Source organism: Sciurus carolinensis, chromosome 14 (assembly GCF_902686445.1).
Source record: "Sciurus carolinensis chromosome 14, mSciCar1.2, whole genome shotgun sequence".
Taxonomy (NCBI): domain Eukaryota; kingdom Metazoa; phylum Chordata; class Mammalia; order Rodentia; family Sciuridae; genus Sciurus; species Sciurus carolinensis.
In genome coordinates, this window is record NC_062226.1 from 32,994,387 (window position 1) to 33,013,954 (window position 19,568).

Here is a 19,568-nt window from a genome sequence, read left to right on the forward strand (position 1 = left end):
TAGTTTGGCCCCTTTATCACTTGAAATGTCCTCTTTTCCTAGTGAAAGCCCACTTCAATATTAATATAGCAAGTCAGGTCTCTTAAGGTTACTGTTTATGAAATATATTTTCCCATATTTCCCTTTCTATTTGCTTCTCAATCTAAAAATTGTGCTTCTGTGGATACCACATAGTTGGTTCTTGTTTTTGCCCCACTCATGACAATTACTACCTTAACCCACATTAATGAAATGACTGGTGTGGTAAGACTTACAGCTGCCATTTTGCAAATGGCTCTAAATGTCTCAAATATTTTTTGCTTTTCTGTCCCTTCTTCTGTCTTTTAAATATTTTTTAATGTACCATTTTAATTTTTCTGTTACCACTACAACTTTTTTGAGTATTTTAGTGGTCGCTCTAGGGACTGCAATAATATACATTTCAATTTATCACAATCTTCCTCAGATTAAAGCTGATAAAATCCCAATAAAATACAGTTTTGTTCCAGTATTGCTCCATCTCTTATTCCCTCCTCTGTGCCATTATTATACATTGTGTCTATGTTATAGAGCCAAAAATGTAGTTTTATTGCTTTATGCAATTTAATGCCACCTAGACATATTTACCATGTTAGGTAAATGTATCCTTAAGATTCCCAACCTCCATTATTTAATCAAACTTCAATCCGGATACTGCTGTGAAAGGACTTTGCAGATGAAACTGAGGTCACTAACTAGAAAGACCATCCTGACATGAGCCCTTACAAGCAGAAGAGCAAAGCACAAGAAGCAAAGAGAGATGTAATGGAAGAGAGAAGCAGAGGAGAGATGAGGCAGAAGGATTATCAGAGAAAGGAAATAAATGGGTGAAGAATTCAACCAGTTGCAGCTGACTTTCAGGGTGGAGGAGGGGGCCATGGGCCAAGGAGTGTGAGTGGTTTTTAGACACTAAGAGGCAATAGTCAGCAAGGAAATGGGAGACCTCAGTCCTGCAACTTCATGAAACTGAATGCATTCTGCAAACAACCTGAATGAGCTTGGAGGCTTATTCATCCTGAACTTCCAGAAAAGACTGCAGCCACTGGCACTTGGGAAAAAAAGTAATTTATTTGCATTGCGTTCATTTTCTACTGTAGTGTTAGGACTTAACATAAGCATCACTCTTCTATTTTCTATTTACAGTTCATTTCGAATATTACTACAAATACAATATACAATATTAAAAAACTTATGGGGAAATGCAATTTATGTTTTCTCTCCTCTTTACAGGCTTCTCAAAATCATTCAACTAAAATGAAAATTTATATGGACATATATGTACATATCTGAAAGGGCAGAGACTACACTGATAAAGTCAAAAGAATTCTGCACAAATACAATAAAATACAGAAAACAAAAAGTACAGATGATGTTATCTGGGGTACAAATATGAACAATACAGTACCATTTGAGTAATTTAGCAACATAATACCCATACTTTATAGAAATAAAACTGCAAACCTGGAGAATGCTCTGACAAATATTAAACATTATATACACAATGAGGTAAATGTACCTTGGTCTCTTGAGAGGTAATTTTAGGTTTAAAGCAATTGACATTTTGAAGCATCTCCTTGACATATAAAGAAATATAAAACACCCTATTCCATTGGCACAATGTGAAAAAGGGGGTATCAAAACACGGTTCATGATAATTCACAAATCTTGTTAAAAATAAAAACAAATTCACTGAAGTTCATAAATTTGAAGAAAGAAGTTGAATGTTATGTTTTAAAAAGTTTTCATTTAAAAATAAGATTGCATAATGGGACTGAAAATAGTGTACTGACAGTCCTCATGATGTTCTAGAAGTCCAGAATTCTTAGAGAGAGGGCCCATGGGTATTCCTGCATTCCAAAACACACAAGAAGCTGCAGTACATGTATGGAGCTATCCTATTCTTTAGGATCTCAAAATATCTGAATATTTTCTGCCTCATATAACAGAACCCTTATTTGGACTATCCACCATTTGGAGCCAGAACACTGTGACAATCAAGAAACAAACAGTTGATTTACAATCATTCCTTCGGTATATCGATAAAAACAAACTTTCGATTTCTAATGTGATACTGATTTTGTTGTGCATGTTAATTAGCACTTTGTCATTTGTTTTACACAAAAGTCTCTGACACTTCTCAGACATGAGAAAAAAAGGTAACTCATTCATGGACTGCAAAATGGCCAAGTGACCACTTAAGTTTTACAGTAAGAAGTGAATCTGGATTTCTTAATGGAGTGGCACTGTTCGCTGACTCAAGGCACTTCTTGAGCACTATCATTACAGCAGAATTACAGGCTCGGGTCTTCAGACTTTACTGTCCTACAAAGGACACAAGTGGCCACTGTTTCTGGCACAACTCCCACTGTCACAGCTGCCACCTTGCTGTTACCATACTTTAACTAAAATTAAAGCAGGAACATCCCAAGCCTCATCTACTCACTCTGCATACTTGGAGACCCCTCTCTGCCACATCCAGTGACTCAAGGAAATGGGAGTATGTCCCACAACTTCCATCAACCACTTTACTCTAGGTCTCAAAAGCAACTCTCCAGTCAAAAGGGTAGGGTGCAGTGGCCAGCAGGAAGGCAGACTGGAAGAAACAGAGCTGAAGATAGGAAGGAAGGACCAGGGATGTTGATGCCCCAAAGTCACACTTTCCCCACTCTCCTCCTCAGAGGTGGGGAAGTCACACTTTCCCCACTCAAGACGATGTAGACAGGTTATTTGCTAGAAGATACTTTTTAGCCCTGCTAAATCTTGGAAGGTGAACATCTTAGCACAGGCAGTATAAACAAAGCACTATGTTTCTAAATGACACAAGTATTACTCCAGCCAAATTTATCTGGCCATGACCTATCTTGTCTTTTAATATTACTTTCAATTTCAATATTAGTTAATTGGGGTTCATCAAGCTGTCCCTAACCAAAAAATAAATTAGCTGCAGTAATATGTAAACTTAATTTAGAACTAAATTTCAACTTTTAAAAAATTCCCTGATTCATCAAAAGTACATTTTACCCACTTAGGCAAGAATACAATAACTCAATCTTTGATGTTATCTTTAGTAAAAGTTGATTACCTTATTTGAAAGTGAGAAATCATGTATTACAACTTTAAATCAGACAACTTTTGGTACATTCTTAAAATTCTATAAAAATAGTTTTAGTGATAAAATGCATTGGTCCCCTGGATTTCATAAAGCAGATCTTGTAGGCTTAGAAAAGGCCAAGACAAAACAAAAACAACAAAACCCAGTACCTGATCCTAGAACTGGAGATTATTAAACAGGTAATATAACTCAACTATAAAAACGAACCTCTCAAACTTATTCATTTACTTCAATGAAATCATAGTAACTACAGGAAAAAAAACCCTCAAATTTGTAGTCAAAATATTAGCCTCTAAGCACATTTCCCCGTGATGTTTTTAAACACATGAAATCAACACTAAATTCCTATGCAATGTCATTCGTTCTAAAATTACTTTGGTTTTAAGACCAAGTAGTCTTTCAAATTTATTCTATGTATAAGAGAAGACATTATCAGAATGTAACTCATTAAATGTAAATGGCCACAATCTTTCTGACCAAAATACTGTGAAGGTTATTGTAACCCTCTTATCAGGGACAGCACTACAAGGTCAAAGTTTCCCCTCACACCTATGAGATAGTTTTTCCCCCTCAGAATAAGATCACAGTGATAAGAAAGACTCTGAAAACTATAAAAGCCCTACAAAGAGACTTTACAGCACTAGAAGTAAAAACCAGTTGTTAGAAGCTAGTTTCAACTTCACTTGAGAAGACCATGACAAGGTTTACTTTAAACATTTAATTTGAAAACATCTGTAAGTGGAGAACCTACTCAATTTTCTTTAGTTATCACCTCTCCCAATATCAAGGTGCACTGAATTTATTATATAACCATGTAAATTAAGCAGTTGCAATATCTGCACATATGAGATAAGGAAAGACGGAATTAAGAGCTGCCTTCCTCAAAGTGTAGTGAGACCTCCAATCTACACTAACTCTAACCTCACAAAGACAGGAATCCACTGAACACTTATACCTACAAAACAAATGTGACTGCTATGCACATCTGCTTGTCTATTCAAATTATTAACTACCTTTGCCTTCCTAGAAAAAGGCCTATTATTTAACATCAACCATATTCTAATTTAAATGTAATTCATTTCTTAAAAAAAATAACACTGTCTTTGATCAAATAAAGAGCAAAATGGCTTACAGAATACTACACAACTTTTCACAAGAGCTAGACAAACTTTCCCTTATAGAAAATTAGTCTGTATGCTATCAAGGTTAAGTTAGAGCACTGTGAGCATCTTGAGTGCCATTTGACTGTCTAAAGTACACTCAGACAACATAACTCGACTGCAAAAGCTAGGGGTGAGATTTACTCCAACATGACCATGAAACAACTGATTTAATGACACTGCATTTCTTTAGTGGTTCAAGCACATTTTGGTAGGAGAAAGGCATTTTCAAAATGGAATACCCAATGACATACCACAAAAACCCTTCCAAAAAAAAAAAACAAAACAGAAAAGGTTTGGGTTGTCCAGATAAATAAACTTTTTAAATTCAAACACTATAAGATTTAACACACAAACTTTAAGCAATTCTACTCATTTCCATTTGAAAGACATAGAAGTGGCACTTACTGGTATAGTACAATCCCTTTTGAAGGCATGTAATATTCTGAATATGTGAAAGAACAATAGTATACAAAATACAATTGCATAAATTATGTTCCTCACTCCTACATGAGGTCATTTTTAGACTCAAGAGTTTTATACATATTAGTTTTAAGATCCTGAAAAATTATAGAACAGTACATTCAAAGTCTGAATCAAGGAAACTCTTTAGTGGTTCAGAATCCTCTGAGAATGTACTAACCAGGAGTAAATCACTTTCTTTAAGAATAAGAAATGTTTCATGTAACTCAACAATCCAGCTCCTTTACCCTTAAATATGATCTTCAGCACAGCAGAGTTACCTAAAGTTAAGACAAGCAATATTCTTTAAAAAAAAAAAACCAAGTTTTGTTAATCAAAAATAAAGATAGACTACACAACATTTTGTAACTGTCCTGGGAAAGAATCGTTCATAGTGCACAGAAAGGACCCACATGGCTGTTTCCTGGGTCCAAAGAATCCTGGGAAGTTTTGAATCAACCTTATATACTGTTGCAAAAGGAAGCAATATCCTTCTGTTCCCTCTCAGTGAGGTAGAACAATTGACCTCCCAAACGAGAACCCAGGAGCCGATCTGAAGAAAACAGTAGAGTTCAGGCAAAGCTGCAGAATTACATTTTGATGCCTTCCTGTTGACTGAGTTGTGACAATGTCTTCTTAATCCGTAAAGCTGTCAGCCTAGCTGCTCCATTGGCATACCAACATTCTCTCATAATTTTAGCCATCACTCTCAAGGCCTATGAGAAAATACAAGAAAAATAATTAATGTATACACCATGTACCACTTGCCATCCATCTGGATAAGTTATTTATTTATTTATTCATTCACTTAGGCCCTATTCACATAGGGACTGAACCCAGGGCCCTGCACATGTTAGGCAAGAATTCTATCACTGAGCTACATCCCCAGTCTCTTTTTAATTTCTTAAGACAAGGCTAGCTTTGAACTTATGATCCTCCTGCCTCAACCTCTCAAGTAGCTGGGATTATAGGCATGCGCCCACACTTGGTGGGGAAAGGAATCTTTACCTATAAATTTTCCTTTAAAATGACACATGTACAAGTTTGAAAATGGCCTAAGTTTCCATCCACAGAGTACTGGTGCCAACAGCTGGAAAGCAGATGGGCAAGGGATGACTGACTTGGTAGATCTGAAAAGGCTGAATCCTAAACCAGTGCTACAGAAGGCAAAGAAGGAACCTGACTCACCCAGAGTCTCCCCCAAATTGAAAATTCACTGTATGAAGTACCTCTAGGATGAAGCTCAGGTTAAAAAAAAAAAATGGGATGATCAGTTCAACAAGTTGGAACCCCAGGTACCTGCCCGATCCCCCGCAACATGGGTGGGTGGCTGTCTACCTCCACTCTAGCAGAAGACTACAGGTACTGCTTTTTGTTTGTTTGTTTGTTTTATTTTGTTTTAAATCTGAGAGGGAAAAATAGATTTCTGACTTGAGGAACATGAAGGCAGAAGTTTCATATTGGAAACATACTGAATGCTAAGACCAAAAACTTCCTCCCAGAAACATGGGTAATCCTTTGTACCCTAAATTCACCTAAAGAGCAGTGAATAAGCTCCATTTACAAGTACAATTTCCTATCAACTTTCAGATCTCTTTCTGAATACGAAGGGAGTGAGTATACCACACATTTGAGGAAAGTAACATGAAATGGACAAACAGAAAAAAGCAACGTAGAGAAAACAAACTGGAGAGAGAGAGAGAGAGAGAGAGAGAGAGAGAGAGAGAGAGAGAGAGAGAGAATGAATATCAAAAATTGATCATTAGAGGCTGGGAGTGTAGCTCAGTGACAGAGAGCGCTTGCCCTGCAGGCATGAAATGAGTTAAATTCCCAGCACTAAAAAACAAAAACAAAAAACCTATTAGTATCCTCAAAGAGATAAAATACTGATATTATATCTATCATTGATAGTTGTTTTTTGAATTGACTTAACACTTTATTTTCTCTCCATAATCTGTTTACTCAAAATTGCTTTACACCCTCCCCAATGTTTCTTCCAGTTCCAATATTTCATATTAGATGTTTTCCTCTAGTGTCTACTAATGAAAAGGAGGAACATTCACAGAACAAATGAGTGCTCCTAGAAATTAAAAATATGAGAGCAGAAATATAAAAACAGAATGGAAGAACTGGAAGATGAAGCTAATAAACTTTCCAGGACACAGAGAAACAACAACAACAAAAAAGACTCAATAGATGGATGAGAAAACTAGAAAGTAAATTAGAGGGTCTCTTCAGGAAATACAACATTCAAGTAACTAAAACTAAAGAAACAGAAGAAAGGAAAATAGGGGAAAGTAACCCAAGAATACTTCAGGAAGTTTTCCTAGAAAAGAACAACTATTTCCAGACTAAAAGGACCATGTGCCAGCACATACTCAACAAATATTTAATGAATGCCTACTATATACGAAACCATTTTTAGGTGCTAGGAATATAGCAGTGAACAGACAGGCAAAACCCCTGTCCTAATGCAGTTTGCATTCTAGGGGGCCAAATCACATAACAAACTACTGCAAAATAAATGGCCTGTCAGTTAGTGGTAAGTGCTAAGGAAATATTTTAGAGGAGATAAAATGTGCTAGGAAAGGAGGGTATTTTAAATAGGTAATAATGTTTTCCTGATAAGACAACATTTGAACAAAGATCTGAGAGAAGAGAATAAGTGAATAAACCAAAAATAGTAAGTCATGAGATCCACAAAGGAGGATGCAACATAAAAAGCAAAGGGAATTTCAAGATGAAAAATTAGGGTTATTCCAAGGTAAAAGCAGCAGGATTGGTCTTGAGACTAGACTGCAAAAGTCTCTGAGTTTCATTTTCTTGATATGCTTCAACTATCAAGAAGAAATTTATAAAACTCAGAAAAATAAAGGATCAAACTAGCAATAAGTACACAGAAAGCTAAAGAAGTTGAGAAAAAAATGACAGTGATCACATTAATTTAGTTGATATAACTGTAAATTGTGTGTTCTTAATATGAACCAACTTTTCTTCATGCTTAAAAAATCATTTAATAATACTCACTCTAATAATTAGAGTGCATGAATACATCCAAGTCTATAATTTGCAGTACCCAGGAGCAATTTAAAAAAGACGGACTCATTTGTTAAACTAAGTCAAAAGTCAACTATTTTCTGGGTTGCATACATCATTTTGTTGGAGGCAGCACTTCCTCTTGATAACAGAGGCTCTGTGCACTCCCACATTATTCTAAGATATAAAACTGTGGCTTTTCACTCTTCCTAAGCTCTACAACTTCAAATCTGGAAGGCTATCCACTGCTTCACCAATATCACAAAAGTAATGACTGGCAATTAAGGATAGGTTCAACAAAATTTGTATCATGAGTTCTTTAAATTTACAACTAAGAAAACATTTCTAACTTTTTGTAAGAGCTGGAGATGAGAGGCTCTGACACTGATGGAAATTATTTTCACCAAAGTTCTAGTTAATGGTCATCTGGGCAATATCAGATGATTAAATTAGCAAATTCACCTGAAGCTGCTTTGCAATTATCTTATCCAAGTTCCCCATTTTACAAAGGGATGTTCAGTTCCAGGGAAGTGAAGTGGACTGTTCAAAGTTCAACTATGAAACAGGAGCAGGCTTCTCTAGAATACATGTCTCTTAATTCCTATCCTGTACTCATTGTAATATTCTCAGCTGCCCTGGCTAAAAGGAGGCATTCATTTAAAAAGCAGGTGCCTGCCTTCATTTGGCAAACCTAACAATGTTCTGATAGGTTGGTGGCTACTGCAAATGTGGCATGGTCTTTTTAAATATGTTTAAAATTGAAAATAGAAAACCAAATTATTTAATTTTCATACATTGTCTAACTCTCATGAAAAAAGAAAAGAGAATTCTTGTCTGCTTTCCTTAAAGAAAAGTAGCAAATTTACACTTACTAAGCAGAAGCAGTTTAGAAAAGGGTCTTGTATCAAAAATCAATACTCACTTCACAGCTCTGCCATCTGTTTGGAATATTTGGCCTTAATTTCTGTTCACAAACTACTTTTCTCATTTCTTCAATTGATGGATCAGAAGGTACAAGATCATAATAAGGCAGCTGGTAATCTTCATGAATTCCTATATTGGCAATAAATAAATAAATAAAAATCTATTTTTTTAAAGAATTTATTCAGCTAATGCAAAACCATTAGAAGGCTCTCCTAAGAGATCGATTACTGTGTTCTATTACTTGTTCCATCAGGTATGTGGAACAAGACTCACCATTTTCTCTATCTTATCCATATATGCATCAACAATTCACCTCCCTGAGAACTAAGCCCATACCCTAAAATTCAACACTGCTCTAAGATTGGCAAAGGTCATTTTTAATGATGATTAACTATGAGCCATGATGACTAGGTTAACATTTTCTCCTATAACTGTACTGTACAGCAAATGAGATTTTATTCTGTGAGGACACAATATCTTACTGGGTACAGATACTACTCTCACAGTAAGATATGAATCCTACAAGGAAAGACTGAAGTACAAGTCCCTTCCTCTACTTGCATCTGTCAATAACGTGTCCTATTTGCTACAATATCAAGACATACTCTGTCCTTCGCTGACACAGACTTCAGGTCCTCCTAGGTCTCAGTCAAACCTGGACCCCAAAGTCTAAGGAGACTATTTCTTGCATAAACACTAACAAGTGTTCAATCTAAAATGAAACCTAAAAGTTAAAATTCCATTACTCTAAAAAATAATGTAACATAATAGTAATTGTATTACCATTCATTTCCAGTGATCAAGCTGGAGAAAATAACCACAATCTCAAGGAAAAGAAGTTTGACCCAGATACATGCTAGAAACAGCTTCTTCAGGTGGCTTTCCAAGCTACTCCTCATTCTAAATAATTACAGTCCAAGATAACAAGGGGTTGGGTTCTGATGCTTCCCAAGATTCAAATGTAAACAGGAAAGGAAGACACTAGGATAAAGTTGGGCACTGGCATGCCATGCCACTCCCCTTGGTCCAGGTTTTACTTTCTTTGTTTGCTCTGGTACTTTCAGTGATCACCTATTAGACTGTTGACTATAGAATTTCATTCAATAAAAAAAGAAGGCAATTCTTGAACAACTTCTGTTCGTGATAAACTGTTGGGAGAAGGGAGAGCAATTTACCACCAATGGAACATCGTCGAGCAATTTCCCAGAACACTAAGCCCATTGCATAGATGTCAGCACGTTTGAAGGATTCAAAATGTTTCATATTTATGGAATCATCTAGAACTTCAGGGGCCATGTACCTAAAAAAGAAATCGACATTTTATTTTATTGAAGAGTAGTAACATCATTTTTTAACTATTTCATACATTTTCTTTTATCCCTGAGAATAAAATAACAAGCCCATTATTAACTTTTCCCATCTTTAGCAAAGTTCTGCTTTTAAAAATTATCCACATTTACAGAAATTTCCCCAAGTACACAAAATACAATGTGAAAAACCTCATCTCCTTCCTACCACAGTGCAAAGATCTGGATGAAGAGCCTTTCAGACCTCTCTCTATACAAAGACACACGATATTACATAACTGAAATCATACTAGACGCAAGAAAAACATTAAATATCTGCACTGGTTTGCAAATTAATGCCAACCAAATCCCACAAAATGCTGAAACAGCAGTTTTATGCTATCTGCCTTCTAATCTTGGCTTCCAGTGGAATACACACATATAATGGGTGTGACTGTTTACAAATACAATAATGTGCATCACTTCATGTACTGTGTAGGGACGATTTGTTTTTTATCTGGAAGTCTTCTCACTAAAAGAGGATGAAAAAGGGCAGGGACATACTCCAGGAAACAAAATGACAGATAGAAATGAAAGGCAGTCTTCATACTGACGCTGCTTTACAGGTTCTAAAGTTTCAAAAGCCGTGGTAAAGTTACAGACCAGACTCACAAAGGACTGTGGTAACCACTTACCTAGGAGAGAGTTCTGAGCACCCCCAGTGAATCTAGAAATCCTAAGTATTATTTGTATAAACTAAAACTGCTATTTCTCTCCAAGGTCTAGGCAGTAGAAGAAACACCTGTGACAACATGATGTGATAAATGGGAAGAGGGGTTTGGGGGCAGAAATCTCAGCTCTTTAAGCTTACCACATATATTAAGTTGGTCATATCACTTTACCTTCAAGAGGTGGTTTCCTCATCCCTGAATCAATGGTAATGATACCTACACCTAATTAGGTTCTTTTTTTTTTTTTTTGGGGGGCAGTGCTGAGGATTGAACCCAGGGCCTTAGTGCTTGCGAGGCAGGCACTCTACCAACTGAGCTATATCCTCAGCCCCCTAGGTTCTTTTGAGAACTCACGAACTCAACAAATATTTATTTAGGACCTATCACATACTAGGCAATATGACAGATGCTGAGAATACAAGGTTGCTCTCAAGCAGCTTGCAATCCAATGGAACAAACAGACAAAAAAATGGACATTTACAACATAATGAGGTAAGGGCTATGAGAGCCCTCACCAGGGACCCCTAAGAGTTCTCAGGACCAAAAGAAGCTTCCTGTGAGAAAGGAAAGGTATAAGTTAAGGAAGCAGTTAGGGAAAGTATGTTCGAGGAAACAGCACGAGCAAAAGTTCTAAGGAAGAGAGAAAGCATATAGCTACAGCACAGCATTTGAGGGCACTGAATGAGGCAATATATATAAAATACCTATTAAGATGATTGCCACATAGTAGAGGTGCCCTATAAACATTAGCTACATTATAATTAACAGAACTAATGATATTTTCAGGAAGGATCACCTTCCATCAACAGGCATCATTTTAAATTCAGGAGACATTAGCCTCAGAGCAGGTAACACAATGAGACCTTTTACCTGTGGACAATCTAATAAAGTACAAGTTTCAGTTTCTAAAAAGATACATACTCACAAATAAGGAGATGGAAAAGAAATAGATTTCACAAGATATTAAATATCATCTATTCACAAGTATACCTTTTTGTTCCCACTCTGTGATTTGGAGCGATATCAATTGTATCTGTGGCTGAATCATGTCTTACTGCCAGTCCTAAGTCTGCAATACAGCACGTTCCATTCTTCTTCACCAAGATATTTTTTGATTTCAAATCTCTATGGGCAATGGCTGGTTTTCCTGAACAACCAAAAATTAAAAATGACTGCTTAAGAAGTAATACCAAAAGCCTCTCCTTCTGCCCAGTAGGAAAGCATTTCAGTCACATACCTGCCACACCTAGGGGAATATTAAGTAACTTCAACCAAAGCATTGTACCCAAAGTTTCTGGAATTATATTTCTTTAAAGGAAATGGAGACAATAATCTGCTCCAAAAACTGATGCTTAAACAACAAAAGTCTATCAATTCAAAGACTGGAGTTTGTGAAAAAAAGTCATTGGTTTGTTGGTATTTTGTGTATTCTTTACAAGAACCACAGTCACAAATTACTCTTCCAGCCCAGAAATCAAACATATAGATCACATGCCTATCATTCCTGGAATGTATACAATATTAAATATTAAATATACTATCTTTAATACCAACTACTAGAAAAAAGATCTATTAAAAAACTATTGTTACAATGTGGAAACTTAAAACCCTGATGGTAGGAGTACAATAGTTGAAGAAAAACAGTCTGCCAGTTTCACAAGGCATTAAGTACAGTTACCATATGATCCAGCTATTCAATTCCTACTCAAGATAACTAAAAAATGCATCTGCATAAAAACTCCACACTAATGGTCACTATAGTATTATTTACTTATAGCCAAAATCAGAAACAACCCAAAAGTTTATCAAGGACACACAAAATGTGGTATATCCATACAATGGAATGTTAGTCATAAAAAGAAATGTAATACTGATATATGCCACAACATAGGTGAACCCTGAAAACGCTAAGTGAAAGAAGACATTCACATATTATAAGATTCCATCTATATAACCATATATAATAAGATTCCATCTATATAACCAAAGTCCAGAATAAGCAAATCTATAGAGACAGAAAGCAGATGAGTGGTGTCTAAGACTAAGGAGCTTGGGGGAAAGGAGAATGACTGCTAATAGCTACAGGGTTTCTTTATGGAGTGATGAAGATGTAGTGAATGGCCGTGGTGATGGCTGCACAACTGTGAGAGCTCTAAAATCAATGACGTGTACACTGTAAATGGGCAAAGCCGTGCGACGTGAATTGTAACTCAAAAAATGTTACACAGATAGGGCTGGCAAAGATGCGAACAGAAGAGTGGGGGAGCCATCATGTAATAAATGGACACCAGCTTGAGCGGAGAGATCTATCAGCCTCTGATAAATACCATGACATAAAGTTATTATTTGTAGACTCAGAGCCTTCATAAAAATCAGTAAGAAAGAGTACAGCTTTGAGAAATAAGAAAAATGAAGAAAGTCTAGAGTCATGGAATATAATAAAGAACAGGTTGTTTTAAGATTTGGGGGAGGAGTTAAACTTCCTAACTACAACTTAGTATTTAGTTTGTCGACTATAAAACTATCTCATGCAGTCTCCTAATCTAAAGATCAAATATAATTATTAGATGGCCAGACACAATTTATATAGCATGTAGACACTTAAGAATATATTCTGAGTCTTGAATTCTAGAGCTAAGATCCTCAAAAACTGAACAAAACTGAAGGTTACCATTTAGAACTTACAAAAATATCAGTGTTGTTACAATGAGTAGAGTCTCTAAACAAATTTCTTAACTCTGAGACTTCTAACAGAATTTCTCATCTAAAAATTCATTTCAAATATCTTCAGTTAGGCTGATTCTAATTTTGAATAGACATTAGATTCAAGGGAATTTAAAACTTAAATAGAACTGTTTGAAGAGTTACCTTGGGTACCAACAATCTCCATGTGAAGATGGGCAAGACCACTTGCTGTGGACAGAGCAAGTTTGATCATTCCTTCCACAGTAACTGTGTATCTGTTCAAGTAATCAAAAAGGGATCCATGTTCGTGATAATCTGACACCAGCCAGAGCTGAGTCCATGTACCATTGTCTGCAAAATAGAATAACATGTTTTAGTTGGCTTTAGAACAATTAAGATTTACTAAAAAATTATAAAATATAAAATTACCACTTTTTCTCTTAATTCTGAACCACACAACTGCAACATGATGCCACCTCCAGGTTTGTATTTCCTTCACATTTTCCTGCATATTCAGCTTGTTATGTGCTTCACAAATACAATCTCTAACTCCCCTACTCTTGAGATAAGGCAAGGATAATTTCATTTAAGAGACATAGGTGGTGACTTTCTTGAAACTACACAAGTAGCAGAGCTGGACCTCTTAAGTACCTAAAGAATACTTGGTTCAAATTAGATACTCAGTGGCTATTTCTAGAAGGAAAAAAGGAAAAAAAAAAAAAAAGAAAAAAAAAAAAAAAAGTTGTAGTTAGGAAGTTTAACTCCTCCCCCAAATCTTAAAACAACCTGTTCTTTATTATATTCCATGACTCTAGACTTTCTTCATTTTTCTTATTTCTCAAAGCTGTACTCTTTCTTACTGATTTTTATGAAGGCTCTGAGTCTACAAATAATAACTTTATGGTATTTATCAGAGGCTGATAGATCTCTCCGCTCAAGCTGGTGAGGGAAGGAGATGAAAAGCATTGCAAGTCCAGTGTGGCCACAGTGGGAATAAAATAGTATGAAACAAAACTGAAATGAACGTCAATGAGAAGAGACACGCTTTAGTGACAGAAGTGTGTATGTATTTCACAAAAATGCCAGACAGTATGATTATGACTCCAAGGTTGCTAGCTTAGAAAAACAAAAATAGTGGTATCTCTAACACACAGGGAAGCTCAGATGGGAACAGAAATGTCAGGAAGAGAAAAACTGAAAAGGTAGGGACTGAACCAAATACACAAGGTGATTTGGACAGTTAGGAACATGGATTCTGAGAGTTCTTTTGTAAGCTTATACATGGATTTGAAATGTGTTTTCTCACAGGAATAGACTAATGCTAGATAGGCTCCTAGGTTAGACTATCCCACAAGAGTTATTTAACCTAGAAGTAACTGGAAAGTCATATATTTGATCAAATCACAAAGGGGTAAAAAAAAAGAGAGAGAGCTTTAAACTTTAAGAGGCAGAACAATTCAGTGAAAGACAACCCCTGAGTCGTTCTGACCTGGGCTGGAATCCAGGGCCTGCCTGTTATCCAGTACATGACCTCAAACAAGTTTTTTAACCAATGGGCTTCTGTATCTTCTTTTATAAAGAATAATATGGTACTTTGTAAGACTGCTAAAAAGATTTAAAAAACAAAACACAATATTATGCTTTTTAAAAAGCAATTAGTACACTGCCTAGCATACAAGAGCTTAAAATGTGCTATTTTGTCCCCTACAAATTATAGAAAGAAATTGACTTCTCTATTTTGAAGATTGTTACTTTCAGAAAAGCAAGGAAGGAGAGGGGAGAGTTGATTTTTCAGCTTTCAAAGGACTTAAGAGATTCATGATACTAGTTTTAGATTAACTTATTCTTCATAAACTATAAACTGACTATTCAAACTTATATCTTTTCTTTTCCTTGATAAAGGTACATTACCAGCTCATCTGCATGCCCATTTACTATGACTGAACTTTGAAAGGCTCACAAACACAAGAAATAAAGAGGAACACTGGCAGATGGAAAAGAGGGAGATTTTCCAAGCTCTTGTATGCTAGGCATACAAGTTCCAAGGTAACTAACCAGAGGCAGAAGGAAGGTTATGTAAGAGGATGTGCATAGAAAGAGCAGTCTCAGGAGATGAAGAAAAAGAAATAAGGAATCAGGGTGGAAAGGCTAGGTTCTGAGCAAAGATCATTAAACTCTGACAAGAAAGAGAGAAGGAGTAGGGTAGAGCCAGTAGGGTCAGTTATTTCCCATGGTGACCACCAGATGACAGCATTCACTTAAAACAAAAGGGAAAAGAAAGTTCAGGGCATAGCAGCCCCAGCATTTTGTGCTCATGTGTTTGCAACTTGAAACATGTCTAATATAGGCTTAAGCTTCAAAACTAAGATTTGAGAGTCACTACTGATAAACTTTGAAACCATGAATGTGGGTAAGTCCTTTATAGGAGTAATTAATTACTATTTGTAGAGTGAGGGCCTTCTTAAGAATCAGAGGAGAGTAAAGACTTTGAGAGGATACAATCATTAAGATATAAGAATAAACTAAGAATGTCAAAGAATATAATAAAGAAAAGGTTGTTTTAAGGGTGGGGAAGGCCAGACATGGTGGCGCACACCTGTAATCCCAGTGGCTTGGGAGGCTGAGACAGGACGGCAAGTTCAAAGCCAAACTCAGCAACTTAGTGAGGCTCTAAGCAACTCAGCAAGACCCTGTCTCTAAATAAAATATAAAACGGGCTGGGGATATGGCTCAGGGGTTAAGCACCCCTGGGTTCAATCCCCAGTACAAAATATATATATATTTTTCCAAGGTAACTGACCAGACACAGAAGGAAAGTTATGTAAGAGGATGTGCATAGAAAGAGCAGTCTCAGAAGGATGTGTATATATGTATACACACACACACACACACACACACACACACACACACACAAATTTTTTTAAAAGGCCGGGTGGGGAAGGAGCTAAATAGTGTCAAAAGCAGAAGACAATGAAAACTAAGGATCTGGTCAGACTGTGAATATAGCTTTTATCAACTTGTTTTGTCTTAAAATTGACTGATACTAAATAGGAACCACTGATAATCACTGCCTATATCAATCACTGTCCCTATCATGATCAAACATATGCCACCTGATATGATACAATAGGAAGTATATAATACGCCTGGTATGTATTTTGGGAAAACCAAAAAAACCTTAATTAGATTCAAAATCTAATTGCCAGTTTTCAGAAAATAGAGTAGTTAATAGACACCACCAAATTACCAAATGTGTTATTAGGCCCACAGGATAAAAAACCCAGTTTCTTCAACCAACTGTAAGAAGAAAACAAAAAATGGGGGAAACCTAAGGATTTTAAGGGATGTACATTACTTTTTAATGTGATAATATGTGAATTTGGGGTCCTAGCTGAATAAACAATTATGGGGTTTTTTTGGTTGTTGTTGTTTTTAGGAGGCAACTACAGATTTGAAACAGAAAGGATATTTGATGATATTTGTTAAAAGTACAATGGTGGATTTCTCATCATTTAAAGATGTGAACTGAAAATGTTTATGGATGAAAATATATATTATCTGGACTGGCTTCAAGCAATTTGATTAGAGGAAAGTGGGCAACATCAGAGGATCAAGGATTGACAATAAGTTGATAATTGTTGAAACTGACTGAAGGGGAATCAATACACTGCTCCACTCTTCGGTATGTTAAAATTTTTCTATAAATAAAAAAAAAAAAAAGAAAGAAAAAAAAACAACACATACTTGCTTGCTGTAAATAAATTTGAAAAAACAAAGAAGCAAAAAGAAAAATCACAGAAATCAACCATAACCACCAACTGAGATTAAGCACTGCCAATATTTTGAAGAAATAAACGCTTCTAAAAAAGGGGGGAACAGGAAAGAAGGAAAATATGACTATAAGTCTGCCCAAGCTACAAAAAACAATGATAGCATTTAAAAAAAAAACCCAGGAAAGCTGGGAAATACATTTGATTCAGTGTGAGGATGGTTGGGAGTTGAGTTGTAACACAAGTCTATCACAAGCTGTAAAAGTAGAAATTGTGGGCACTGAAGCCAAAAAAGTGGGTGAAGCAAGTGAGGTGCCTGCTAGTGGTCACCACTCATTCTGACTCCACTGATAAAGCTTCCTTGCTTCCTCAGCACCTGCACTACAGGGTCAAGAAAATGTCCACATGGTCACCAGAAGTGAGGGAATTTGGTAGAAACTATTTGTTTAATTAGTTTACTTAAAAAGTTAACCAGTTTAGCCCCAGACAACTCAACACAGAAGTTACATCAAGAAGTTATTTCTTCTCCTCTCATAAATAAGGTCATTCATTGGTCTCTACTGACATGTCCGTACTAGTCAGGAAGAGACTAAAAGGAGACAAGTATTTGAGCCCTATCCTATCTCAAAATTTTGAGCAACCAAAGCTTATAAATTTTTTCTATATTATACTATAATCATCTAACTGTCCAGAACTAAAATAACAAAAGTGTATGGCTTTATTTGATAGTTCATACATTTTATAAACCTATACAGTTTGAAACATGTTGTCCTAAGAAATCTTTAACAAGTTCCTGTTTCTAAAAGATTATATTTGACTTTATGGGTCTCATCTATATGATAAACATCTATTTCTCACCAAATTTGACAATGTTTGGTAGTCATAACAAGAAAAAGACTTAACATAGCTTTGCTATGTACAGCACAAAGATAAGCAAATGTTACTGACCTTTATTGTCTGCTGCTATAAATCCCAGAATGTTTTCATGGCGTAACATTACAGTTTGATAAATTTCTGCCTCACGGAACCATGAACGTTCTTCTCTGGAGGAAAATATCTTAACGGCAACTTCTTCTCCCCGCCACTTTCCTCGCCAAACTTCTCCAAATCGACCTTTGCCAATACTTTCTTGTAATACTATAGTTCTCGCAATAGTCCTCTGAACAAGCAATGGTAAACCTAAAGACAAAATAAATGGTATTCAACACAGTCAAAAATGTGTTTCAAACACCATGACCCTAAAGAGTGCCCCAGATAGGTCTTACTTCTCAAGTTCTACCTTTAAGGAGCTTAAAACCTCAATGAGGAATATAGACTACATTGGCCAAAAAAAAAAAAAAAAAAAAATCCATGAAAAATGGAAAATAAGATAAGAAATACAAGAAGAGTCCAGAAACTCCCACCTAGAGGGTCAGGGTAGGTTTTGTAAAATAAGTTGAATTTTGACTGTCATTTGCAGAAGGGATAGGACCAAAGGAGAGAGAAGGAAGTAAGATGGTTAGGTAGAAGGAGTATGCAAGCAAAGGCAGAGGAAGGAAATTAATAACGAACATTTTGGGAATCAGCCTGTTTAACCAGAGAGGATATATGTGGCAGAGCAGTGCAAGAGAAGGTAAAATGTGGCCAGAAGATGAAGAGTACTGAAGGTCAGGTTCACGATAACCAATGAGGGCTGTGGTAAAAGAAGACCCATTAAAGATGTCTGAAAAAGGGGCCAGGAACGTGGGAGTTGGGGGGTATGGGAAATATTTTAAAAACTTATTTTAGAAGAACGAATTTGATAATGATTTTATTGATGGGAGGAGAAAGAATGTGAACAAAAGAAACAAAAATAAATTCTGATCTAACTTTTACTAAATCAGTAAAGATTATCATAGAAACCATTTCAAGGCAAACAATTTACTTGCTAGAAACTGACAACTTAGCCTACCTGATATCTGAATAAATGATACCAAGGAACTTACCTTGATAATGGGGTAGTTGTGTTTTTTCACTAATTGACCTTATATTACTCCAAAATATACAATTTTAAATATCAATATACTTATCTGCCTACTACATTTAAGCAGTTCTATATCAGGCATAATCACTTAATAACATCCCCATTCACTAAGTAACTGTCATTCTAAATTATACTAACAAGTAAAACACACACCATGTTCTATGTTAGCATTTTGTTTATACAATCAATGATGCATAAATTTGTTTTATTTATAAACTATACTCAGAGTCACTTACTAGGTCAAATTAACTCCATGACAAGAAGAAATTATCTAACCTTTGGTTCCCTGGTGTAAAATACTTATAAAGCTAAATGTTAAGTCTTTAAAGAGATCAGAAAATCTTCTCTTTTCATCTGGGTATTTCTTACATGGGTCTTTTCT

At 35.9% G+C, this 19,568-nt stretch overlaps 1 protein-coding gene across 2 annotated transcripts in view; it reads right to left on the reverse strand.

Annotated features, from left to right (window-relative positions):
• Positions 1-1,065: 1,065 nt before the first annotated feature.
• The window catches only part of Tgfbr1 (transforming growth factor beta receptor 1), a 48,901-nt gene continuing 30,398 nt past the window's right edge, over positions 1,066-19,568 (reverse strand). For both annotated transcript variants that reach the window (XM_047524726.1, XM_047524725.1), the window contains exons 4-9: positions 18,133-18,363; positions 13,598-13,765; positions 11,720-11,876; positions 9,888-10,012; positions 8,711-8,841; positions 1,066-5,468 (exon numbers count right to left, since the gene is read on the reverse strand). In XM_047524726.1, coding sequence (XP_047380682.1) covers positions 5,343-5,468; positions 8,711-8,841; positions 9,888-10,012; positions 11,720-11,876; positions 13,598-13,765; positions 18,133-18,363 — 938 coding nt within the window. In that variant the 3' untranslated portion in view covers positions 1,066-5,342. The remainder of the gene's footprint in view (positions 5,469-8,710; positions 8,842-9,887; positions 10,013-11,719; positions 11,877-13,597; positions 13,766-18,132; positions 18,364-19,568) is intronic.